The sequence below is a fragment of the Streptopelia decaocto genome (assembly GCF_964273445.1).
Source record: "Streptopelia decaocto genome assembly, chromosome: 6".
Lineage (NCBI taxonomy): Eukaryota > Metazoa > Chordata > Aves > Columbiformes > Columbidae > Streptopelia > Streptopelia decaocto.
The window spans coordinates 63901264-63927977 of NC_138660.1; the positions used below are offsets into that span (position 1 = coordinate 63901264).

Genomic DNA, 26714 nt, shown 5'->3' on the forward strand with positions numbered 1-26714 from the left:
TGGTGGCTTCGTTATGTGAAGTTCCAAAATATCATAATGGCAACAACCTGCAAGGTCTTGTGGATGTGAGGTGGATCCTAGTGATGGGTTTTTTTTATTTTTCACACCAAGAAAGTCATGTGGTTACAGGACTTTATTAAGTGGTCCCTAAATAAGAGAATATTCTTGCCTAAACTTAAGTAATTTCAGATCATAGAACAAGGTATCTTTAGTTTCTACAACTTCTCCTCAGATTAAGAATCGACAGACACAGCCAGATGAATTGTTTGACGACTTTGCCATATGTATTTTGACATGGGACTGTTTCAGCTGTGTTTCAATTTTCTAGCCTTTTGTCTGCTAGGCTTAAAATATCATATGTAAGCCAAGAAATACATTTTTAGAACTAATCTGAAAAAAATACATTTGCTTTTACCTACATCAGGACTTTGAGACAAATGCTAAGATCTCCAATTAGAAACTTCCAGAAATACTAAAATTGATCTGTTTGACAGAGTGAGGAGGGGAGAAAAGCTATACAGATAATGAGCATGGCATGTATATGTTGATTTATCCTTTGCAGTATTTAAATTCTGGAGCAGGAGGCCTAGGTGCTGCCTACATTCATGAGAAGCATTCCCAGAGTATTAAACCAGCGTAAGTATATTTTTATACCCAAATTAAAGATGCTGTGAAGGTTAAATTGGAAAATACCTTCCCTTTGAATTGAGATCTGAAAGTGAGGAAGTGTATAGATTCGTAGTTGTGGACTACGGACATGTGTATATATGTATGTATAGATGCAGAAGAAATTCCCTGCTTCAAAAAAACCTCATTGGGTTAATATTTGTTACTAACTTATTGCATTGCTCAAAGTTGTAGCACAACTTTAGATAATTTGATTATCCGAGTCTTTTACCTCAGATGGATTGTTTTATGTTAATTTTAGTAAATTTTGAAATTGTTTATGTACACGCGCACATCTTAAATGTATCTCCTCCTCGAAGTCTGCTATCATTTCTAAAATAAATATTATCATAAAAGAGAATGATTATGATATTAAAAACAAGTAACCTAAATCATGCCTATGAGACTCTTTAATGTAAAGAGAATATTTAACATATTCCTTTTAAAATGGAGACTTGAAATCGTTGAAGTCTTTGGTTGGTGAACAAAATCAAAGGCAATTTCAACTCTGTTTCTAATAGCTCTTTAATGCTGGCATGTTTTCATTAAAATTATATCCACTGGTAAAGCTAGGAAGCATTACATGGAGATCTGTGTTCTCAAAGACTCTATAATCCATGAAAAGCTCTGCTATCAACTGAGGTTAGCTGCATTAAAAAAAATACCTGTTATTTAAAATGTATGTATACTAAGAACAATAGGATTAATACTTTCAGTGCATTGACAAATGTAAACATTTCTTTCTGGCTATAACGCTCGGAAAAATTTTCGGCATTTTTATTTTAGCTTGAAGAAGGCAAACTGAATCAGGTTTTGGAGAGAAATAATATTATAATAAGCAGCTTCACTGCACGATGTGCTGGTTTCAGACTGTCTAGACTCTCAGGAGATAACAAAATAACGCTGATAAGTTCTTCTCAGTCACCCATAACAGAAAACTCATTAGGCTGATATATGACCTGTTGTGAGCTGATTTGATCCTCACATGTGAACACTGGCAAAAATATTCCGAATATCTGGGTATTTCTTCCGGAAAGCTCTTTTTCCGCTGCCCTGTCTACCAGGTGCAGACATTGCTCTCATGGCCAAACCCCTCGACCCTGGTTATGGGGAGCTGGGGAGATGCTGAGCAGTGAAAAAATGTGTGCCAGCTAAAAATCACAGAATAGCAATAGGAGGAATGAATAAAATCTCAAGGACTTTGAGGTTTTTTCCTCCTTGATGAAATTTTGAAACTTCTGTGAGGGTGCTAGCTTGATATTGTAGGTAAGAGCTTAAATTAGTTTTTCCTGAACCAGCTTCTTCATACATAGTCATTAACTTGTGTACTGAATCTGGATGCTGAATGTCTTAAATACAATTGCCTGTATGAAATTGGCTTTTTCAGCCTGGGGCCCAATTAAGGATATAATTCCAAACTTCCTGCATAGACCCTTTACATTATTCAATCATAGTTATTTCTTATTTCCTGAGATTTGATAATCACTCATCAAATTGTTTGTAGTTAATATGCCCTGGTTGCATTACTTTTCTTTCTTTTCCACATCAACCAGCCATTTCTGGTCTCTAAATAAGGCAGTGAGACAAAAGAGAATTTGTCTATGTCAAAGTATTCAATTTTATAGCTGATTTAAATGCAGAGCAATTTGCTGTATGTTGTACAATCAAATAGAGTGGAATTTAACTGCTCTGGAAGTTGCAGGTTTTATGTTCTATTTAAAAAGTCTTTGGCTGTCATCTGAATCAAGGATGACACCCAGTGGCCAGAGAACTTCTTTCAAACACAGAAGCACCGAACACTTTTGTTACTTGGCACCTCAGCCCACATATAAGCTGGTAATTAAATTCCAATCCAGCTGATATACTTCTGTCATTTAAACTGCCTGAAATATTGTTTTTCACTCTTGGTCAATATTATGCAAGTCACTTTAACCACCTATATAGATTTCCTAAATTAACATCCTTCATATTTTCTGCAAGCTATTGACCGGGTAGTTATTTTTATATTGAAATCATGCGTTGTATTTTAATATAAAAGTGTATGTTCTGACTGTAATTCAGAGAGGCACACCCAGAGCATTTGCCAAGTGCCCTTGCCTGACTGAGACTGGGACAAAAAGGACTTCAGGTACTTATTGAAACAGCTCGGTCCAAAATTTTAATTTGAAACCCCCAAGACCAGGTATTTCCCATCATTTAGGGCATTTAGATATTTTGTTTTAACTTCCCTTAATTTCATGACTATGTTTTTATCCATACCTGGAATCTTGTTAATAAGAGCAGTGCAAGCAAATAGGTGCTTGCATTGTAGCAATGTATAGTTACAGAAACTGGGTTCCCCTCCAGCTGCTCCCCATGGGTGCTGCCTCATCCAGAGCCTGCCCTCTGGACAACAAAACACTGATTTGCTGCTGCTTTCTTTTAAAATACAACTTGAGAAGGAGCTATTAATTTATTTAACAGCCTTACCACCAGCAGCTGGGGCCATGCCAAAACTGCTTTCGGCTTGGAGTCTGCAGACCCAGGTTGTGGCAGCCCAATCACAAACCTAAATAACCCCAAACTGGGGATACTCAGTAATGCTGCATCATATCCTGGCAGACAAAGGCAACATCACAGTATCACAGTATCAGGGTATGTTTGGGATTGGAAGGGACCTCAAAAGATCATCCAGTCCAATCCCGCTGCTGGAGCAGGAACGCCTGGGTGAGGTCGCACAGGAACATGTCCAGGTAGGTTTTGAATGTCTCCAGAGAAGGAGACTCCACAACCCCCCCGGGCAGCCTGGGCCAGGCTCTGTCACCCTCACTGAGAAGAAGTTTTTTCTCAAATTTAAGTGGAATCTCTTGTGTTCCAGCTTGATCCCATTATTCCTTGTCCTATCATTGTTTGCCACTGAGAAGAGCCTGGCTCCATCCTCGTGGCACTCACCCTTTATATATTTATAAACATTAACAAGGTCACCCCTTAGTCTCCTCTTCTCCAAACTAAAGAGACCCAGCTCCCTTAGCCTTTCTTCATAAGGGAGGTGCTCCACTCCCTTAATCATCTTTGTTGCCCTATGCTGGACCCTCTCCAGCAGTTCCCTGTCCTTCTGGAACTGAGGGGCCCAGAACTGGATACAATATTCCAGATGGGGTCTCACCAGGGCGGAGTAGAGGGGAAGGAGGACCTCTCTCGATCTACTAACCACCCCCCTTCTAATACACCCCAGGATGCCATTGGCCTTCCTGGCCACAAGGGCACAGTGCTGGCTCATGGTCATCCTGTTGTCCACCAGGACCCCCAGGTCCCTTTCCCCTACACTGCTCTCTAATATGTAATCTCCCAACCTATACTGGATCCTGGGGTTGTTCCTGCCCAGATGCAGGACTCTACACTTGCCCTTGTTAAATTTCATCAGGTTATTCCCACTCCTTTATGTTTATGCAAGGGTTTTAAAAGTTGGCAATTCATTAGCTTGGCAAAGGGTTTATCCCCAAGAGCAAGGTTTGGTCCTTAGGTCTGATGACTGGCAGGTAGAGCCTATGGACAGTGTGGACTTGTATGTCCCCTTCTTGTTTTGCGTCACTGAAAACACAGTCCTGCATTCCCTAGCTTAGCTAGGCATAATTCTCTAATTCACTGCAAGGGCCATGGGTCTAAAAAGTTATATATTGTAACCATCCTAATTAACATCTGTACCCAAGTGTGTCGGGTAGTCCTTTGCTAGTCCCCTTTCTTCCCAGAGCAGTAAAACTGAACCAGTCTGACATATATGGGTCCAATATATCTCTCTTCTCTCATGATCTCACCTCCTTTGAAGTCTCTCTTAATACTCAAATAGCTTTTTTTAATACCTGCTCTATATATCACAATGCAATATATGCTTGGCCGATTGTGCTAGAGTGGTTTCTCTATGGGAAGGTTTCAAATAAAACAGAGACCTGAACAGAGTAGAGCTATGAAATGCTACCAAAAATGTATGGTTAGTGTAGGCTAATCCTGTGCCACCAGGTTTCCACATACATGCAGTTACATCGCGGAGGGGAGGTTTCCAAGATATGGAGTGACCTACTAATGCAGAGATTTTACTTAACTAGCTTTTTGGGCTTCAGAATTTTTTTTTTTTTCCCATAAATCTTTATTTAGATAAAGAAGGATAACTAAAATCTACCAAGCAAGTTAGGTATGTGGAAATGTGAATGTTTGTGAGCACCTGGGGTAGAAGGTACAGGACAAGTGAGATGTTCACAGCAGAGTATCTGCAATTGTAAGTAAATGTGCAGTGAGTTCAGCTCTGTTGTCAGTTGGCATTAGGGACAGGAGAAGACAAATTCACAGAGTCCTAAGATAGGAGAAGAAAAAAAAGTTCTAGTCAAATCCCTGTAAGAAAAAGTAAGGCACAATTTAAAAGATGAAAGGGAAATAAATGTATGTAAAGCAGCAAGGAGAATAATAGATAAGCCTTGGCAGAGGATTAAATGAAAATTGTACACAGTCTAGTGTTTAAAATGAAAGGATTTATCAAGACTTAACTTTAGCATAGACTAGCAGCAGGTAGAGTTTCAAAATATAAAGTTTGTGTGATGTGAAGAAATGCTGCATGTGCAGGAAGCAGCCGATGCCCAAAGAACATGTCAGCTGTTACTATAGGATAAAAAAGTATCAAAGAACAAGAAACAAAAAAGTAACTATTTCATAGCAGCTTTGAGAAACACAAGGTATCTTCAGACAACTTCTTCATAGGCAGAGGTGAGATATCAACCTTTTCTCTTAGATTGTTTTCCTTTTCAGCGTCTTGATTCCAACTAAAATGTGAGAGCATAAATGGCTTCTCGCTACTTCTTTACGGTGACCTGCACAGCTATTTAGTATGTGAACTTTTACCCTGGCACAAGATAAAGAAAAATATGCTATTCCAGCTCCATACATCTCCTCCTTCCCATTTTTCCCGGGTGGTCTGTGTCCCCATCCTGCTCCAGGGCAGATGCTCTCTGCACAGTAACTGTTTTGCAAGAGGTTGCTCAACCTCTTCCAGGGTTGGTAGCTCCAGCTGAGTTTTTCTCTAGTTATTTTCTTGATGCATGAGGAGATACCACATTATTCCTTTTTGAATTACAGCCACATAACCCTTAACTGAAATAGCTGAAGCTTCAGTGAAAATGCTGAAAAATAACCTAGCTTTGGAGCAATGTGAGTTGGGAGAAAAGGAGAGTCGCAGAAAGGTTGGGAAGTCTGTATTGTGTCTTCTGCATTGGAAAGACCTAAAGCTGCTCTTGTTTAAAATGCTTCTAAGAATAATAGACTAAGATGGTCTGATTCTCACTGACCTTTGGAATCTACCAGCTCTGAGCATCAAAGCACTACTGAAAGTTTTAGCAGCACAGAGCAGCCTGGCCGGGCCAAAAAATGAGAAGCAATATAGACATTTCCAGGAGGATATTTCCAGCTTTTCAAGGTGGGATGTTGGTGGTCAGAGATGGAAGTGTGCACACTGCCCTGTGCAGAAGGGTTTGTCACTGGTCCTAGTGGACTCAAATTGTGGACTTAACGTATGGATAAACTATTCATGGAGTGCAACACATGCTCCCCCAAGTGCATGAAGTATCCTATACTAAGGTGGCGATGAACTGTTTCTTTGCCAAGGAGATGAGAGCAATTTAGCTCCTCGAGCTAATTTAGAAACCAAAAGTTAAAACCTCTCCTGGGAAGAGACTGTTTAGGAATAAAGGCATTGGCTAATTAGGCTTAATTGCGTTGTCTGGGGACAAGTGATTTATTAAGCCAATCTAGATCCATGATAGGCCTGCAGGGGTGTGTTCTCTGATCCACCAACTGAATGGCAAATATCCAAGAGCATTTTTTAACTTTGGAGTGAGTCTTGGGGAGGAAAAAAAAAAAAAAAAAAAGGGGGAAAAAAAAGGAAAGAGAGAGGTTAACATGCATTCACATCATCTATTCCCATTCTCATTTCTTCAGGTCTGTACATCCTTTTATGTGGTTCCCATGATTGTCTCCTTGTTCTCTGTCAAGCATTTTCACTCTGTCTTCCTTCAAATCCTCCCTTGTAATTAAGCCATGTCTTCAAGCAATCTTGCTTCTTTTCTCATTATAAATAATCTTCTCATTCTTTCCTCCCTGAAGGTCCTCCCCTATGTTTTGTTGTCTTTGCCCTTGCTAGGTTTGAAGGTGTTTGGGAGAGGAGCTGTATGCCTCCTTGTAAACTCAGGGGACTATGTATGAATAAATGTGCTGTATATCAAGTCCGCATTCCTCATAGGAAAGTTGGAGTGAGTGTGAAAGTAACATGCTGTTTTCATTCCCTTTGTGTACTCCCATGCTACCTAGGCACGCACTTTCAGTTTTGAAAACTCAAACCTTAAAATGGAGCATGTGGAAAATCAGATGCATGGTCCCTGTAAAGCGTCTCAAATATATATAAAGTAGTGTTTTTAAAAAGCAGAGTGATGGACTGATTCCTAGTTTTTGTGCTTGATATCAAGGCATCAAAATACTGGGGTAAGTGGAAATAAACAAATAAACAAAAGCACTTGGCTTCTATGAATCGTATCTTTCCCAAAATATTATTTATAGCATAGATGTGTTTGGCTGCAGATATCTTGGGGGCAGATTTGTGGATTTTATGTATATTTAAATCTCTACCTGAAAACTTGCTCTTTCTTTTGTCCAAAACTCCACCAACAATATGAAGAAATGTCACTTAAAGCATGATGCTTGTCACAGCCCTGTTTTTTTTAAAAATATTATTTTTATTTTAATGCAACAGGTCTTAAATTGTATTTGTTCTTCAGGAATCAATCATTAAAATAGTGAGTTTACATGTTAGATCTGAGCAGATCCAAATTTCTCATGTATCCCACCTTCTGGATGATGCTGTTGGGACATACACCAGTCAGTCTGCTTGGCCGCAGCCCTTTCCTATTCCCAGCACTGGGAAGCAGAGGGAGGTGGATGTGTTCCTTGTGAATGCAGTTTCCCATCTGCTGCCTCTAGCTTTTCTCTTCAGATGGTGTAAGACACAACTGTTTGAACACATGAAAGGAACCCAACAGGCTTAGCCTGATGGAAAGGTGAATGTAGCCTGGGGGCAACTCTTGCATCCCCATTAACTAGCAAGGAAGAGAACCTGAGGCTCTTCTCTGAGTCTGTATGGTTACTGTGATTTTTTTTTTTCACCCCCTACTTCAAAGGACATGTGTTGTTAGCTGCCTGCTCTTTGTGCCTCAGTTCTCCACTTTGAGACAAGTAGTTCTGAAAGTACTTTCCTGTTGTGCCTTGTTTTTTTCCCCAATAAGAAAACACAGTGAGTTTGTTTCCTTCCTGCTGAATGAGCTTCCAGAGATGCGATATTTGAGCTGGTGTCACGCACCTCTAGCCAAATGGAAAGAAAACCTTCTTTGCCTGCCTTTTTAATAAGTCACAGAGATGTTGTTTTCCCTCTTATGTTTACCTCAATTTGTATATTTCCATTTCCACCTCACAGAATCTTTCTCTCTTAGGGAAAAAAAACTTTATTTGCAACAAAAAGCACTGAGTAAATCTGCTGTTTCCACTAGGGTTCTCCTACATCTGTGCAGAAATGTGCTGGAACTAATGCAATTTTGCATTTGGGATTTTCTACGAGATGTTGACTCACTTTTAGGTATTTGATCGTTTTTCACTTTTCCCATTTCAGATTCCCACTTTTGTTACTTTCTATGACCCTTTCCTCTTAAGATTCTCATTTCAAGCTGTAGTCTACACATGTCCTTTAAAAATGCGAGTTGCTCATGCTTTTGTATTAGTTCATTAGCCCACAGTGGGGAACTTTTTCTATTTCTTCCTTACTGAATGTGCTTCAAGATCATGGTATGCCTCGAAATTGCTCTAAGCTGAAAGTACCAGCAATAGCCATTATGCTTTTGAGCCATTAATACAGTTACCTTTTTTTTCCCATTTGTGTCCTCTGGAGTGTATTCCTGTAACTGTCAGTTACTGGTTCAGATGGGGTCTCCTGCACTGCATGTCTCCCAGAGCTATTCCTGTCCCTGTCCTGGCTGAATAGTTCTCTGGCTTTAGCCACAGCTCTGGGATCACGCGTACAGCTCATATTATGATTCATATCACAGCCAGCACCTGATTCAAACCATAAGCATTTTTAAAGGTAATTGGAAGGTCATTGCCCAGGTTAAGGAAATAATTCAGCCTCTTTATTTCTTGCAAAGTTGGTATTCTGTGTGTGTGCACCGAGAGGATATGATGGGCGTTTTCTTTTTTGCTTGGTGTACCACTTGTGCTTATTTGTTTCCACTTTTTCATGGGGTTTCTGGTCCTTGTCCTCCCTCTTTCTCCTGGCTGAACCTTCATGTCTCCAGTGTTCAGCTATGAAAAGATGGTCTCATCAGGGAATACATCTTCACATTTTTCTTTTTCCTTGGGCTCCATTATCTTTACCAATTTTGTGGGCAAGCTAGATGACTTATTTTGCCTCCATGCCAGCTCCTTTCTTGGCAAGTCCAGTGAAGTTAGTCCACAACCTGCTGTCCTTCTTGCCCGTCACCACACATCTTTGAGTCAGGAACTTCTTAAGACACCTTCATGACATATCTTCTTGCCCATATTAACATCATTATCTGATGGCTTCTCAGCTGCTTCTGCAGTGAGAGGAGCTTGGAGCCTCCCAAAACCAGTGTGGGACCTTGTGTCAAACATTTGACATAGTTACATTTGACCTCTTGTCAAACATTTTGACCTTGTGTCAAACACATTTCGGGGCCCCAAATACTGTTAGTTCAAATGCAGCTGGAAATTAGGGCATCTACAGCTCTTTAAAGAAAGTTTCCCCAAGTCAAATTTCTCTCATGTTTTCTGGTCATGCATGAAATTTTAGCTTTTTGAGGAGAGACACTTTAAGATAACTCCAAAGATGCTCATTTGGTGTTTTCCCTTAATGAGTTCATGTCTTAGACTTCAGCTCAAACTCAGTTTGAGGTGGTTTCTCCTTGAGTATCACTTAATTTCACTAAATGTTTTGTAACACAGCTGCTGGATTCTGTGGCAACTCTGCTGACACAACTTTTAATTCAATTAGTTCCAGCCACTGACATTAAAAAAGAAAATCATCTTATGTGGCTTACTCCTTATTTCAGGCAAAGAGCAGAAGTGATAACTCTTACGTTTTAGCTAAATAAGGATTCTAGTATGATAAAGATCTTGCATTACTATTATGTTTTCTGTATTCAAAAACAACAAAGACCTGGGGAAACGCAACTTCCCAGATCTTAAAAATTTTATATTATAGTTCAGTCATTCATTGTATTATTTACCAATCTATCTAGATATCATCCCCTCAAAGTTTAATTCAAGGGACTGAGGAGACAGTACTGTTCAATAAATGCGTCGTAATAATCAAAACCATCCAAGTCTCCTTTAAGTCGGAATTCACATTTAAAAGCAACTCTAGGAGGGACTGTTGCTTTTGCTTCTTGTTTAATTTAATCTGTTTGAAAGAGCCTAGAAAAAAATACTGAATTCTTAAAGAATGTAATATGCTTGGGAACTATTCAATACTTCATAAAAATCACTGAGAAATTTATTAATATCTCTCAGTAAATTGGCTCCCTGCTTGATTTTTAATTTCTGGTGCTAGGCAGCATATTTGATTTCCCTTTACTAAATGTGCTAACATACTGTTGGCCATATTCCCCCTTTTCATATAGCTGATATTTGGCTAGTGGAAGTGATATATGAGCACTTTGTGATAATAGCTGTTCGTAAGCTGATTTAACAGTTTTTAATTCAACTTCATTAGCCTTAGAGGCATTGTTGTTTTGCGAGATCTTTTTCCGGGATTTAATTTAGCCTCCAATTTTGTCTGCTGCTTGATCATACCTTGCTTTTGCCCGATCGTGGCGAATGAAGTTATCATTCCTCATCGCAAGCGCCTTAGAGGTTTGTTGGAGAGCTCTGCGCGGCTCCAAGGGGCCCTGATTGGATTCACAGCATCACAGCCATTTCTCTTCCTCAAGCCACGATCACAGCGACTTGTTTCCTGCTACAGAAGTGAACTCAATCTCCTTTTGTTTTGACCTGGAGGGGTAATATGGAGGGACATGTTGAAATTGGTGTATTCCCACTTGCGTCGAGTCTAAAAAGAGTAACAAGGAAAAAATCAATTCTAGAAAAGCGTGTCTGCCCTTCCATCTTCAGATACCTATCAGCTGTAAATCACCTTGCACTTGATTGACCAAACAGCCTCGGTTTTTCACCCTACAGTCTCTCTAATTGTGGCAACAGTTACGTTAAATTTCCCACCTTGAAGACCAGCAAAGCTCAGGGAGCTGAGATCTGCCTGGCCACTTTTGGAGAAAGGATGATGACTCAAATATAGAGATTTCTTAATTTCTCCCACCATAGTTGCATAGTTCAGTAAGTGTCATTGTTTAGACTATGAAACTGTTTTTCAGAATGTTGGTCTTTGCATCTAAAATTTGCTGCTAGGCAGAAAGTGAATTTATCTTTCTTTCTCCTCAAAATAGCGGAGAAAAAATGTCTCCCTTTAGATGGTACTGAAAATGCAAGCTACTTAACAGAAGAAAAATGTCATGCTATTAGCCTCTAATACAATCATATTACTTTGGTCTTTTGACAAAGTAAAGCCTCATTGATATTAAATATGAAAAGTTTCTACTTTCGCAGTAGCAACTTTTCATAAGGAGTTTTGATTTTTTTCCACTGAGTTCTAAGAGACTGGTCCATTAATAATGTATGGCATCGCTCACAAGTCACATATGCTTAATAATTAGGAAACATTTGTAACGAGCTGAAAAGGGTAAGGAGAGTCCAAAACTACAGAAGTCTGAGGCTAATAATTACCTGGGCTTCAAAAGCTTTTCAAATTCTAACAACAGATCCTACTTAAAGTTAATAACAGACATGGCACAGAAGAGAATAATGAAAGAAGCCCAGTCTTACCATTTGGGATAAAGGATATCTAAATAAGATATAAGGGAGGGGGGAAAAATGGCTTTAAATATAGCTTCTGGCAATCTTAGAAAGGTTTTCTGAAGGAGACTGAGAGTTAGGTTTTCAAATATTGCTAGAATCTAACAGGAGCTGGCTGCTGAGACCCTTAATCCCCCATGTAAATCTTAGCCTATATATACATATATATATATATATACTATGAAGTACACTTCATAACTGACAGCTTCACTGTATATGAAGAATTTCACCTACACAGGAGGGTTGAAATCTTTGAATTCTGCAGTTCGGTGATGAAACTGAGAGTCACTTTTCAATTATTCTTTGTTTTGATTAAACAGACCCCTCATCACCACACCGACTATGGTTTGAAATACATATTTTTATTTCCCTTGCAGTGAGCTGTCAGCAGGGGAGCCCTGGGTCAGGCAGGACCTTGATGTGGTGCCCAGTATAGAGAGGATGGAGTTGCAGTGCAATAACATTGTCCATCCACTTGGGCTTCAGTTTTCTTTCAGCACAGCTGTAAAACACAGTGTGGAATTAAAGAATATATATATATATATATATATATATATTTATTTTTTAATTATTATTATTTTTTTTTCTTGATTTAAGAGCTGGTTAGGTGACATGGATCAAGAAAATATCAAATTCTGATCTCAACAGAAACTTGACACTGGAAATGACTTTTAAGCCTGACAGGATGATTTGGGGAAAGGCTCAGAGGAGCAAATGGCATCAGCCTTTACCTTCAAATCCCCTTTCCCTTCCTATATTTCAAAAAAATCCAGTATAAGATACTCCAAGGAAATCTTTTTCTCCATTCTAACATGGTCCTCATTACTAAGTAACTGAAAATATTTTAACAAATGTATTCTCGCCACTCCCCAGAGAGATAGGGCAGTACTGAGCAGCATTTCTAGACATGAGGGCTTGAGGCATGGAGAGACTAAATGATTCATCCATGATCAGACAAGTTTGTGATAGCAAAGAAAATTGAAATTCCTTCTCAGACTCTAGTCAGTGAGACAAAAATATGCTATGTAAAGCAATGAATATTTTTTTCTGTTTTCTTGCTGGGGAGGATCTTGTAATTTTTAATATTTATTCTGAATTTTGGAATCCAGAGCAGCTTATGTGTTTGCAATAAAAATGAAATTAAAACATACCAAAAAATTGCAATTAGAAAACCACAATACAATTAATGCAGAGTAGAATGCAAAGACTGCGCCCCAGCTGTGCAGCCTTTGCTCAGTTTGTGGGGAACTGTTAGTAAGTGTGGGTCAGGATAAGGTGGCTTTGAGGAGGTGATACAACTGTTCATATGAGTTTGGCTTCTGTGAATGACCTTTGAGTGCAGCAGCGTTAGGAGATATTCTTGTTCAGGACCTGAGTCCTGGCCACAGTTTCTATCTCTGTTGTCCTTTGTAGAGCTCAGGGCACTTGAGAAGTGTACTTCCAGGTTTGGAACTGGATTCTCAGTTGAGCTGGAGATTCAGAGATGGATGTAAGGTATGTTAAGGAATAGTTTTGGTCCTTGGGACCTGGCTGTAGCATTATTGTTTTAAGCTGCCTTTTGAAACATGAAAGCTGAGCGGAGCTGGACTCTGGATGTGGCACCAGTGATGTGGTACCACCACGTTCTCCTAGGCAGCAGGATGATGATCAAACATGGTCAAACCACAGTGACTAAGGCTGGGTGTAGTTTGTCCTAATTTCAAGCTGGCTCTAACCTCCAGGCTTTCTGTATTCTTTTGTAGTCTAATTCCTAAAACTTTGTGTGTCCATTTAACACATTTCATGCTAATGGATTGATACTGGAGACACAGTTGAGCTCTGATCTCTAGGCTTGTGTCACGTTGCATTGTGCTTTTTGATTGTTTGTTGAAGGTCTTAAAGGTTCTTGTGAGATGTAAACACAGGGAATGGATGTGCTATGGACGTGTTCTTCAAGCAACCAGTCATGTCATGGATGTATGCAACTGCAAGAAACTGAACTTAATGATTATTGTTGGCGCTTTCATTCCTTTTCCTGTGCCAGGTTGCCTTTGCAGAAATAGTGTGATATCTGCTTCGGTTCTGTGTAATAAACTTTGGGAGCAGAGACAAGTCTCATTGATTTCTCAGAGCTGATTCTTCCTCATAGGTAGAACACCAGTATGAAAACTCAAACAAATCCTTGCCAACATCTCGTAGTTTTTGCAAAAATAAAGTGTGAATTAAGATCTTAGCTGCCACCCAGCAGCTACATCAGCTGCTTTGCAGGCACAGTCTGACCCAAAACTGCCTGTTTATGATTTAGCTAGATCTATGGTTTTGTAAACATAGCATACTTTGCTGGTATATGCTCCTAACATAGGTACAATCTAAGTAATTAACATGAAATTTCTAGATAGCATTGGAACCTGATAACTGAGAGAAGACAAACCGTTCCATGCCCAGTGAAGTTGGCAAGTGTAATATAAAGTATTACTGATTTCGTACTGCATTCTTATTGTAGCTTTTCAACTCGCTTTCTCACAGACGTAAAACGATTTCTCACACAATATGATGACAGGATATTTCCAGGGCACTGCCTTGGATTGTAAAAATTGGGCCACATTAATAGTATTTCCATGTTTTCTGTGTCACTGTTCAAGAGTTCTTTTTTTTTTTTTTTTTTTTTTAATTCTTATTTTCTTGCCGAGAAGGGAAAAGAGACTCATGTTGCTTCAGGCTGTAAATTATAAATGAGTAGCACGATCATCTGTAACTTCGAAGCAAAGGTCAAAGGATTTTTATTTTTTCTATTTTATTTTTTCCTCTGTTCTTTTACTGACTCTTCTTTGATGTTTACACTGCACATACATCATGATCATTATATCTCGCACTCTTGCATTGTTAATGTAACTACAAACGAGATGACTCAGGTTATGAACAATCAGCGCTTCAGTCTAGTGCAGGCAGATATGAAGGTGGGAAATGAGCTAAGTAAAAATACTTATTGAAGGGATTGTTCCCTGGTGTAAATGCACTTAAAGAGAGTATGACTAAGTGAGAGGAGACTGTCTTTATGGAGCTGCTTTCTAACCCACTGAATCTTTGTTTATTGATTTGTAAAATAAGAGAACTTTTTCAGGTAAAAATAAGGATTTTGGAAACCTTTCAGGAATATTTCATTATATGCCTACTTGTTTCATGAAACCGAGCTGGTAACAGTTTGCTTTAAATTTTGTGTGAGGTGTTTAAAAATTACTTCTATGCATAGACTGTAAAGCTGCAGAATTCTCTGGGAAAGTCTCGGTGTTATCAAACCACGAGAACACGTGTTTTATTTGACATATGAAGTAGAACAATTCATTATCTATTTTAAAAATTCTTATAGAAGTGGGTTTGTAAGAACATGAGCATCTCACAGAAAAAAAAAAAACAAAGAAACACATAGCTGATTCGGCACTAATTTACTCTCCCTTTTTGGCATCATGGCAATGAGTTTTGTGTTTGTTTTGCTGCTTTATGGAGAGATGTTGGCTATAGAGATGGTCCAAGAGCACCTCTGCTGAGCAGCTCTGGGAGGCTGCTGGTCCCTGGGACCGGCAACACCTCGAATCCTGGGGTCAGTTCTGGGCCTTTCACAACAAGAAAGACCTTGATGTGCTGGAGCGAACTCAGAGGAGGGAATGGGGCTGGTGAGGGGTCTGGAGCACAAGTGTGATGGGAGCAGCTGAGGGACCTGGGAGGGTTCAGCCTGGAGAACAGGAGCTGAGGGGAGACTTACCAGTCTCTGCAACTGCCTGAAAGGAGGTTGCATCATGGAGGGTGTTGTTGTCTTCTCCCAAGAAACAAGTGAAAGAATGAGAAGAAATGGCCTTAAGTTGCACCAGGGAAGGTTCAGATTGGATACTGAGAACAATTTCTTCCTGGAAGGGGCTGTCGGGTATTGGAACAGGCTGCCCAGGGCAGTGGTGGAGTCACCATCCCTGGAGGGGTTTAACAGATGCAGAGATGAAGTTCTTAGGGGCATGGTTTAGTGCCAGTGTTGGGTTAACAGTTGGACTTGATGATCACGAGGGTCTCTTCCAACCAAAACGATTCTATGATGCCATCTGGGCACACACTGCGAGCTGGCCATCCCTGGGGTAACCAGCTCGATTAGTGCTGTGTGGAAACAAGAGCAGTGCTCAGGTTGGATACATTGGTGTGTAAAGGACAGCGACCAGTAAAACATTGTTCTCAAAGATTTATGGTGGGACTTGCAAAATTAGACCCTTTTCTCCCAAGACAGATTTTTTTTAACACACTTCACAAAACGGGTTTTGTTTGCACTGAGAAGGATGTAAATCTAGGGTCCAGTTACTAACAAGTTTGAGGTGTTTTTAAACACAAGGACATCATATAAGGCTTTTCAGAGCCTTCCCTGTTCTGCATTTTGCAAAGGTTATGGTTTGGAATTCAAAATCAATTTAGATCTTGGTGCCTTAGTTTTTGAAGCAGGAACAGTCAAAATGGTGACTGCATTTCAAAACACTCATTTTGCATGTGGAGTAACAACTCTTTAATAAGAAATTTTACTGTGATATCTTAATGTGCAGTTTTATTGCCTATTATTTTTAGTGAGCATTTATAAAGCCTTATGTTTGAGGTTTAACACCGTAGCTATTTCCCATCATAACAGGTTGAAATTTGGCATAGCGGTGGCAACCCTCACTTCAAAATTTTCACAGAAAATTGTAAACAGCAAATTGCTAATTTGTAAAGTTTGTTTTTTTTTTTTTGTTTTTTTTTTTTGAATTTCCACACTTTGAAGCCTGTCAACTTAAATGTCAGATAATATGACATCCATATGGACCATTAGATCAATGGGAGTGTCAGACCAGAGCTGCCTCAAAGTGCACATCCTGTAGTGACACCTCTGAAGTTCTAGAACAGCCAAAAAATAAAAAAAGAAAAAAGCAAATTGTCAAAGTTATAGTAGGGAAGGGAAAGATAGCTGAAAGTGTCTTTTTAAAAAAAAAAATCCTTCATTCTGTCATTTTGGAAAAGTTCCGAAATTTCAGTTTCCAAGTTGCAAACATGGCGCTGCAGCAGAGGCCTGGTTTTCAGCCAGCTTCAGAGTTAGCAAGGTTTGAGCATCCAAAATTCAACCAGAGTAACTTCCATCAGGCTCTTCCTGGGTTATATTCTGGTTGTTGTTTATTTTGCCTTTGGCTTTAAGTTGTGGTCTAAATAAAACATAGTATTATTTTTTTCCTTGCTATAGAGTAATCATACAAATGTTATGTTTTCTGTGGAATCTTTTTCTGTTTAAAACTTTCAGAATTCATGGATTGTGTGCGCCACTGACATTAGTAGTTTGTAGTAGTAACATAAAATATTCAGGGTTTATAGTAAAACATTCTGTATATATTATATAGTTGATATTAAATAGCTGGAATATCTTTTATGGTTCAAAGCATCAGTAACGGAGTCACTTGGCCAGAATATGCGTTATACTTTATTTGAGGTATATTCATTTTAGCAATGTAATATCTCATTTGAAATACATATATATTGCACTATTGATTTTCATAGGTCTTAGAATAATAAAAACATCACACAGCAATAAAGAAAAAAACATGCTTTTTCTGTATACACTGTGTTTGGATGCAGCTCAGAGGCTTTCACAGAAGTAAACATAAAACCTATGTTGTTATACAGGAGTATGAAGTACTGTATTTTACACCATGGTGTAATAGTATCAATAGAACAAGTCTTTAACACAAATATGGTCTTAATTCTGCAGAGCTAAGCTATTTTAAGTGTACTGCAAAGTAGTGCCCCTGCTTTAGAGAGGGGCAATGCTTTTCTTTCTCCTTGTTTACTTCCAGGAAGGCTGGTTCACTATGAGGTTTACTTATAGGTTTTTTTTCACTATTACAAATTTGGAATATTTGCTAGGCTTCGCTCCTAACAGCTCTGCTATCTGGCACAGAGAAAGCTGAGCAAAGCCTTGGCAGAAATGGTGTCCAGTATGTCCAGTCCTGGAAACCACAGGCTCTTTTCTGACCTTCTAACGTGGTGACTTCTTACTAGAAGACGTATAGATGAGGCTCTTAGGAACATGGTTTAGTGCCAGATTTAGGTTATTGTTGGACTTGATCTTAATGTTCTCTTCCAACCAAAATGATTCTATGATTCTATCAAATAGCATTGATACAGGAGAAATTTAAAGTAGTACTGATGTTGTTAGTCACCGATACTACCATGTACTGAGCTAAGAAGTACAGAACCCAAGGGAGATGGGGAGAGGGTCCTTGATTTCTTAATATTGACTTTATGTGCAGTGCTTTGGACGATAGGTAATCCAGTGCATCCAGCTCCTGTGGAAAACTCTTTATAGCTATGTCTTTGACCATATTTTTTCAGCAAATATGAAAATGTTAATAATGTAATATAATCCTAATTTAAAGCCTTAGATAAGTTTAGATCTAAAAAAGCTGTTGTTCTGTTTTTGTTTGTTTTTTCTTTTTTTTTTTTTTGCATTAAACTGGTTTAGTTTTTATTTTAAAGGAAGTTTATTTTAATAATAAGCTCCATTTAGGAGAAGAAAAGTTTACTCCATATTCACATTGCTTTCTCACAGTAAGGAAAAGGAAATCCTTCCTTCACCACTCCTTTGTTTGGTGGAACCAAGTCAGATTTTATAACATCTTTTAGCTTTCAATATTCATTAAACTAAGTTTAGAGGGGGTAGAATTTAATGCCTTGGAGAAAAACAGTGGAAATATTTCTATTCTAATTTTTGTTTTATGAAATGAATTCAGACAGTATAGGTATTGTTAGAAATCATTAGTTGATGGAAAAATGTGGTACATTTTATCATTAATAGTTAAAAAGAAATTCACTAGTAATAATAAGTTTTTAGTGCTAGCTATTTATAGAATTTATTGCATTTTTATGTCGTTGTAAGAAATACAGTGTTATTAGAAATGTATATACTTCTTAATCTTATATATTGCTTAGCTCTCAAATCTAAATTAAAAGATATTATTCCAAGATTGCTGTTAATTTACTTTCTTTACAAAATCTTAGGCTAATTGGCTGGTGGGGTCATGAATTCAAAACACGATTCCTCATGGACAACAGTACGTATTTTACACTTTCAATGTTACTCTATTTGATTTATTTATATATAACTACTTTCACTTTTACAGTAGTTTGAGTACAAAAGATAGAACTTTGCATTTCCTCACTTATGTTAAAGGTATTAAGCTAAACTCAGCCCAAATATGTAAGGTAGTGGAGTTAAAATAAATGTGTGAATAAATTTGGTCTCTGGGCATATGAGTCTGACTCTGCTTTGCTGAAATACCTTCAAAGTGCCGATGTAGAATATGGATGAAACTTTCAAAGTATCTCAGTGAATTAGACTCATAAGTCTCTGAGGAGCGAGGATCTGCTATCATTCATTTGGATGAAATCTTACTTTAGGATTAGTTTCCTTGGAATTAATGAAAAACTATATAAATGAAGGTACAGCAACCTGACATAAGTCATGAAATGCCACTTATGTTTCAGCCTTTCCAAATCCCTTGCACTAGTAAAGGACAGGTTATAAGACAAAACCAAACCTGCTCTGAAATAGCTAAATATTCATTGTCCTAATATTAAATGAGGTCTCCTTCCCAAATCTGACGGCTAAACTGTTCAGCTCCATTTTAAAGTATGGCAGAGAGAGTATTTTGAGGGATCAGGAGGTGAAAGAAGCTTTTTGTTTTGTTTTTAATATGTTTTTAACTTTCTGTGGCAGCCCCTACCGATGTGACTTTGGCTGGAGAATGCCTCTCTAATAACCTCAGTCTGCTCTTTGTTTTCCGATCAAATGTAAGAATGGCACTATGGCAAACCAGAAGGAGACACAAATTGCCTTGAAATACTGCTAGGAGAAGAAAAGCGTGGTTTATTCATTTCCATGAGCAGTTGATAAGGGAGAAGTTGGGCAACAATCATCACGAAATTAGCCAGTCTGTGCGTGAAAAGCATTTTCCTCCGCAGCATCCTCTTGCTCTGGTGCTGGAGCATGAAATATAAATGGTGACACGGAACGTACAGCGAGGCTTTATAGATTTATTAAATAGATTTTTGCGAAATTTCACAGCCTAAAGTCTATGCAACTTCTCTGCGTGGCCTGAAGCTACACTTAGCTGCATATGCAGCCTCCCACGTGTCTCGTCAGTTTAATAAAGTTAAGGAACATGATTCCCTGCTCATGGCAGCGTCGCTGCTCCTCACGACGGTTCCTCTGCTGACTTGGAATTTCTTCTGGTTTGTGCCAGTGTTAAAAGGGATTCAAGTGTAAAGGTGGTTTTAACACACGCCATTTAAACAAATTAATTGCACTTCTCTAGTTCCCATGAAGCTGCTAATGAGGTCTTCTGCCGGATAAAATTGGGCTTCTCTCGAAGTTAAAAGTATTAGCTGTGAGTAGATTACTATTGCTTTTTAATGACTGATTCCTACAGGCCACATTAGTGAAATATTTTATTGCGTGAGGATGGACTTCAAGATAAGGTCTGATCCATTAAAAGGAAGAAATCAAAAACACTAATATAACATTCATTTTCCAGAATTACAACTAAGTAAAGGAATTAATGGATTTCGGTTATCGAATCCTCCAATTTTACTGGTCTGTGCTCTGCAAGCTAGTTTAGAGGTAAGTAATTGCTTTACTTTGAGCCTGAATTTAAGAGTATAAAAATGTTAAATGAATGTTGTGTGTATTATTGCTGTCTCCCTTAAAAAAAGTGCAGAATAGTTAAAAAGTGAAGGAGGGGAGGAAGAATGAAAACTAAAATAACCTTACAGCCCTGAGACACCAAAGCTTTTAATAAATATACTCCTCCCTTCACCATTCTCACAAACTTTGCCATTGGACTTGATATACATGAGGTTTGCACCTCCGAGCCTGACTACTAGTGTTGTATTTGTCCCTTTCTTATAAGGGAATTTGTGAGTGTGGTATGGCTCTGGACTGGGTTTTGTTTCATCTCTTCATTAGTTTTTTTGGTAGGCAAAGGAGCAGAGCCCCATCCCTATAGGAACTGCTGTGGAAAGGGCCATCCTGCTGTACACAGCTCATCCCTTCCTGGCTAGGAAGGGGTGACCCATGTGCTGAAAGACCTCTGGGCAGCCTTGGAGAGCACAGTTCAGCCCTGTCTGAAGTAGTTCAGCCCTGTCTGAAGGAGTGCAGCTGTTCTCCAAACACCTTTTATCGCGCTGCTTTTCATATAAAGACACAGCTCCATTTCTCTTGCGGATGGTTCACTCCTCAAATGCAAGACTCTAGGTCTTTGCAGCTGAAAAGGGTCATTTTACATAGATTTCCCTACTTTGTGCTACATATGCACATATTACTTTTTTTCCTAAGCTGATTTTCAAGCCCGTCGTGGTTAGCAAGGTTTTGCCATTAGCATAAATGGGAGAAATTTATTTCTGTTAGTGTTCCATTAATGTTAGTGTAATGGCAAAGCTGATGCTGGAACAAAGAGCGATGTCCATACACTCTAAGTCCCTCTTTATTTACTGAAAAAACAGTATGTTAAGCAAACAAAGTCAGAAAATTGCCATTTGTGCTCTCTCCAGCTTACATGTAACGCTGGAGGACTGCAAAGGGCACAGCAATGCTTCTTGTTCCGCCTGACAATTTATTTTGTTAGCCCTTAAACATCCAATATATTTTTTTAAACTTTATGTGACCTTCGAGATAAGCTGAAAGCTATTCTGCTATGACCCAGATTGTCAGTGCTCCGGTTTGTGTGGGTTGATGTCATTTAGCCCGCTGCAGGGAGCCTCGAACAATGAGGGCTGAGCAGTTTCCATGGCCTCCCCTTTCTGTGCCTGCATTACCTTTTGGCACAGCCAGGATTTCCCAGTGCTAATTGCTCTAATACAGTGGGAAACAGAATAGTTTTCATGTCTGGCAAGAGATGGCTAGTGAAATTGCATGCCACCTTCACTGGGACACATTAAGCAGAAGGCAGTGTTTCCAATGGAAACAATGAAAACTGCAAGTGTTAATGCACGTTATTCCTCAATAATGCTTAAAGTGGCTGTTATGGCAGTAGCTGCTCCCTTTTATGGAAAAAAGGAGAGCGCTCTACAGCCACATTTAAAAGATCTTTTCCAAAAATTTCACCCAGGAGGCCAAATATTCCTTGTGCAAAGCCTGAGCAAACAGATTTTTGCCTGCAGCCTGAGGAGATCCATCCCTCATGCTGCTGCAAAGCCCAGAGGAACAGGAGGTGGGTCTCCATTTCACCTCCAGTCATGTTCTAAATAGTCGTGTGCATGCTCTGCCCGCTTGTGTGGTGAGGGAAGCCTCTCCAGATTTTTGTTGCCCTGTGCGAGTACTGAGTGCTGGTGGCTCTGGCCCCTGTCACATTCATTGCTGTGACTGCACTGTCTCTGTGCAAGGTGTGTCCTACAGCAGCTGTGTTTTGTTTCATAGGAAAAAAAAAACAACGTTGAGGCTTTCAGGTTTGTGCAGCATCTTGTGGTTGTGATATCAACACGGAGCAATACTTGGGATGTTCTACAAAAGAGTGATTTCCAGGTGCTGCTGGAAACCAGACTGTTGTATTTTGAGTAGGATTTCTGTTTCTTCTTTATACACTCTTCCAGGTTATTAAGTGTTACTCCTTCAGTGTGGAGCAGTGATTTCTTGAGAGCAAAGATCATGGGTTTTCATAAGGACCTCTACCTTGCCTCTGATTTTGCAGTTGCAGTCTGTGGAGGCATAATCGTCCACGAGCAGCAATATTGCATTCATGTGCCAGAATGTGATTTGAAGTGACTATATTGGGTACTTGCATGTCTATATCTTGTCATTTTTCCCTGGAGCTACTTACATGAGAAGAAGAAAAGGGAGGGTTTGAGGAAGGCAGGGGTAAGTTGTTTCTAGGGTCACATTTTCCATGATTCCTTGTAACTGAGCCTTTCCGGAGCACAAGCAGAAGCTGTCGTGTCTCTCTGCTCCCAAACTATTCTGCCATGTTGTTTGTTCTTGTTTGTACAGCAAAGTAAAGCTGCCATTTTTAAACAATTACTTTTGCACATCTCATTGTGTTTTGAGTTTCTGCAGATTATTAATCCTGGTAGCTGTGTAAAAGCATAGATCTATTAAATCAGAATCAAGGGAATATCTTTTCTTCATGCAGGGACAGAGCCTGTACAGGACTTGAAGCAGTAAAGTCAATACGTTAGTATAAATTTTGTGTTTTCAAATACAAGAATTTGTAGATTTGGCATGATATTTCAGTCTTGACCTTTGTTTTTTCTTACTTGATATACATACCAGGAAAAAAAAATTTATGGGATTGTGAGTTTCATGCAGCCCTGTTGCCTATATAGAGTATTTATGGATCCTTTTTCAGATACGCAAATTAATGCTCTCTTAGCAAACTGTTTTTGTGCACAAGTTCATTTACGCAGGCATGGATGTGTGTAAAACTTCCTAAGAGAAAAACTTCCTAAGACAAAAATGTCTTTCATTATCTGAAGTAATAACAATAACCTGTGTTTTCAAAAGTCCAATCCTGCCATGTTTATGTGTAATGTCTGTCTGATATTACTACTTGATTCTATTGATAATGTGTAATCTGCTACTCTTTTAGTTGTCTTTATTTCCCTTTAACCTTCTGTAGTAATGCATTATCCTTCTAACAATTTAAAATCATTATAGGTTTTTGGTCAAACAACAATGAAAGCATTGAGGAGGAAATCTATTCTACTCACTGGTTACTTGGAATACCTGATAAAACATTACTTCAGTGAGGAGAAAACAAATCCAGAGAAGCCCTTTGTAAAAATAATCACGCCGTCTCAGATTGAGGAGAGAGGATGCCAACTCACACTGTCTTTTTCCCTTCCAATCAAATTTGTGTTTGAAGAGCTGGAGAAGAGAGGAGTAGCTGTGAGTAAATCAAATTTCATCATCTTATGCACTGTTTAGCGAGCCTATGCCATAACAAAGTAATGATTCTGCATTTATTCAAGTACAGTGTCACAGAGGACCAGAAAAGACTGAGAATGGTGAAAATTGTTTACATAGCATCTTCCGTCTTTACTTGTGCAAATAATCAAATAAGTAGAGCTATTTTATAAATTAATCGTAGGTCTGCATATTGTCATTTCTGATTGATTTATTTCCAGTAGTTCTGAGAGTAGCACCCAGGAGTCCCCACTGAGATTAGAGCTGCATTATAGTGGGAGGCATTAGGGTTTTGAAGCTGATGGTCTGAACAGGAACAATAGGAAACCTGAACCTCCACCAGTCCCTTTCTTGACCTGCAAATGGCCAAGCCCTTGCTCTTTGTGAGGAATTAAATGCTGTCATTTCTTTCGATATATGTTTTAGCCCTCACAAGAAGACAGCACTGAATGGCAGTGCCATGTAATGATGTGGTTACCAGTGCACATGTCTCAAAAAGAATAAAAGCTGAAATTAAGGCTATACATTAGGTGATTTAGAAGTTCTGGGAGGTGAGTTTGATAGCGTAATGCCGTATAAATGATAGATGAGTTTTATTTCTGCTGGTGGTTTGTGTCCCCAAAGGGCAACACTTCTAGGCTAAATATGCTGCTGTTTCGGTGCTGCCAGGGAATTCCAGGAACTGCTGCTTTTAAGAGGGCACGGGGCCTTACACTGTTGGCTTGTCTTCCCGATGCAGTAATATGCTTCAAATATGAGAGATTATTCTATTCAGCAAAAAGTTCAAATTCACAAGGGGGAGGAAGAAAAGTACTGCAAGCCTTATGATGTTACCTGTACCTGTAGTACAAGAGACTCTTTCATACTGCCATGATTCTGTTTTGTGGTGGGTTTTTTTGTCACCTATGTGTCTTTTCAACTATAGGTTGCTAGAGGCACTGAGGTAAATTATGGGGATATGTAGCTGGTTTGGAGGCCCTCAGTGGCGCTGCTAGAGTCCTGCCCATCCAGAGGCTTGCATCCTTTTCTAGGCAACACACTACTCTTCTTGCTATGTTCCTTGCAATAATTCTCCTCACACTAGTTTATTGGGGCTCTCAAAGTTTTTACATGTGTCTCCTTGTTGGTCCGGTCATTCTGCCTTGAAGACAAGGATGACATTAATTTAAAAATATAGCCTGACAGATAAATATGGAGTGACCTGAATTTACTAAGCGTTCCCTTTTCTGTTTTGCAGTGTGACATGCGAGAACCAAATGCTCTTCGTGTTGCCCCAGTTCCTCTCTACAATTCTTTCCGTGATGTGCACAGATTTATTGAAATCCTGGGATCTGCAATTACATCTTCAAAACAAACAGCAAACAATACCGCGCTATCTGCTTCTTATTGATGGCTCAGCTGTATCTTTTAATCTATTCCTGACTAAGATACATTTATCCTGCCGAGCGATTCTTTGCTTCAAGTAGACTGAGCTATATCCCATGCAATTTGCAAAAAAATGACTGTGCTTGAATAGTTATTTACAACAGACATAGTTTTATTAAAGCTCATATTTCCACTCTGCTTTGACTTTGACTTCATGAATTAGTATGCTTTGTATATTTTAATGGGGCTTTTCTTAAACATTTTATGTAGTTTTATTGCATTAGCTTTCAGAAGCATGGAAGAATTGCTGTCAACTAGAACAGGAATGAAAAAAAGAATCCCTTCTTTATTATAAAAATGATGCATAATAAAAAGTGGAAAATAGACAAGTCACCAACAGTTAAAAGATACAGTTGAATTTACATTTTTAATTTATCAATTCTATTTAAAGTACATGGTATACTTGAAAAGTAGAAGTTGAACAATTAGTTCTTTAAAAACTGTTATCTGCTGCATACTGATTTCTTCAAAGGGCCCAACATTTTGAAATTCTGCTTTAATTAATGATTTAATTGAAGAATTAATTTACATTGCAGTTACCTTCCTTGGTGTGATAGAATTGGCTAAAACAAAACATATACTTTTTATATTTCTAGGTAGTCATCTTGAAGATAATATGCTTGAGAAAGCTGAGAACAATTTTTAATTTTGTGTAAGCCAATGTGAAGGGCTGTATGAGCACTTATTGCCATTTTAACAAGACTTGCTTTGGATTAGGCAAAATGAACTCTGAACTGTTTAAGCAGCAGCAAAATATCTCATTGTTAACTTAGTGTGGTTCAAATTTTTACAGAGATTTGCCCAGGACAGCTAAGAGTAATGAAGAAAAACTGCTTACATTTAACCAGTACTTTACTTGGAGTTCTTTTAAGACATAAATGACACCTTGGCATAAATGGCAACTAAGATCTGAAGGCTGTAGTTATTCAGTGGCACCTTTTTTCAGGAACCAACTGAAACTTTATCTCTGATGATAATCAACGTGTCTGATTTTTTTGTATGAAACACTTCCAAAATTACTTCTGGCAGTACTTCTTTTTATTCCACTTCAAGGATCGGAAAGGATTTGGGGGAAGAAGTGAGGGCTACTCCATTTTGGCTCAAGGGCATTTTTTGCTGGTTGAAATGTTCACACTCTCTGAGTATCTCCTGCTGCACAGGGAAACCCAAGGGCTTTTGCAGTTTTTACTTGTGCCCTAAAATTCTCCCAAAATGGGTGGTTTTAAAATGCCTTCTGCAGAAATACGTATTTCTTTGGTTGTAATGTGTAAGGGAAAGCTGGAAGAACCACCAATAAAGCATTTGTTGGCATTTTTAACAACTGCGAAGAGTAAGAACAGCTTCTTAAAGCAGAATATTGTCATAAAGAGTAGCACAGGAGTCTTAAGCAGCTGGAAAGCTCTGGCTTGCTCAAGAGGTTTTGATTATGTTGGTATCATCGCTCTTGAATTCAGCTGAGTCTGTATCACTGTATTGCAGACCAGCTATCTGTATTCTGGTGGCTGTGGTTTTGTTTTCATACTTGTGTCTGCAGCGCAGCTACTTTCATCTGTCGAGTGACACCGTCTTAGAAAAGAACCGTTCTCTATAAAGTGACTGTTGATGAAACAAGCACTGAATATAAAACTGAAAAGGATTTTAATTCACTGCCAGTGCCTTTGAAGCACCTGCGCTGCTGTACAGCTCTAGCTAACAGTCACTTATGTCT

General features: G+C 38.9%; 1 protein-coding gene across 7 annotated transcripts in view; it reads left to right on the forward strand.

The window, feature by feature from the left end:
* The window catches only part of KYNU (kynureninase), a 60888-nt gene extending 35732 nt beyond the window's left edge, over window positions 1-25156 (forward strand). For all 7 annotated transcript variants that reach the window (XM_082054904.1, XM_082054908.1, XM_082054910.1 and 4 more), the window contains 5 exons: window positions 563-636; window positions 18685-18737; window positions 20220-20305; window positions 23333-23563; window positions 24819-25156. In XM_082054904.1, coding sequence (XP_081911030.1) covers window positions 563-636; window positions 18685-18737; window positions 20220-20305; window positions 23333-23563; window positions 24819-24971 — 597 coding nt within the window. In that variant the 3' untranslated portion in view covers window positions 24972-25156. The remainder of the gene's footprint in view (window positions 1-562; window positions 637-18684; window positions 18738-20219; window positions 20306-23332; window positions 23564-24818) is intronic.
* The last annotated feature ends 1558 nt before the right edge of the window (window positions 25157-26714 follow it).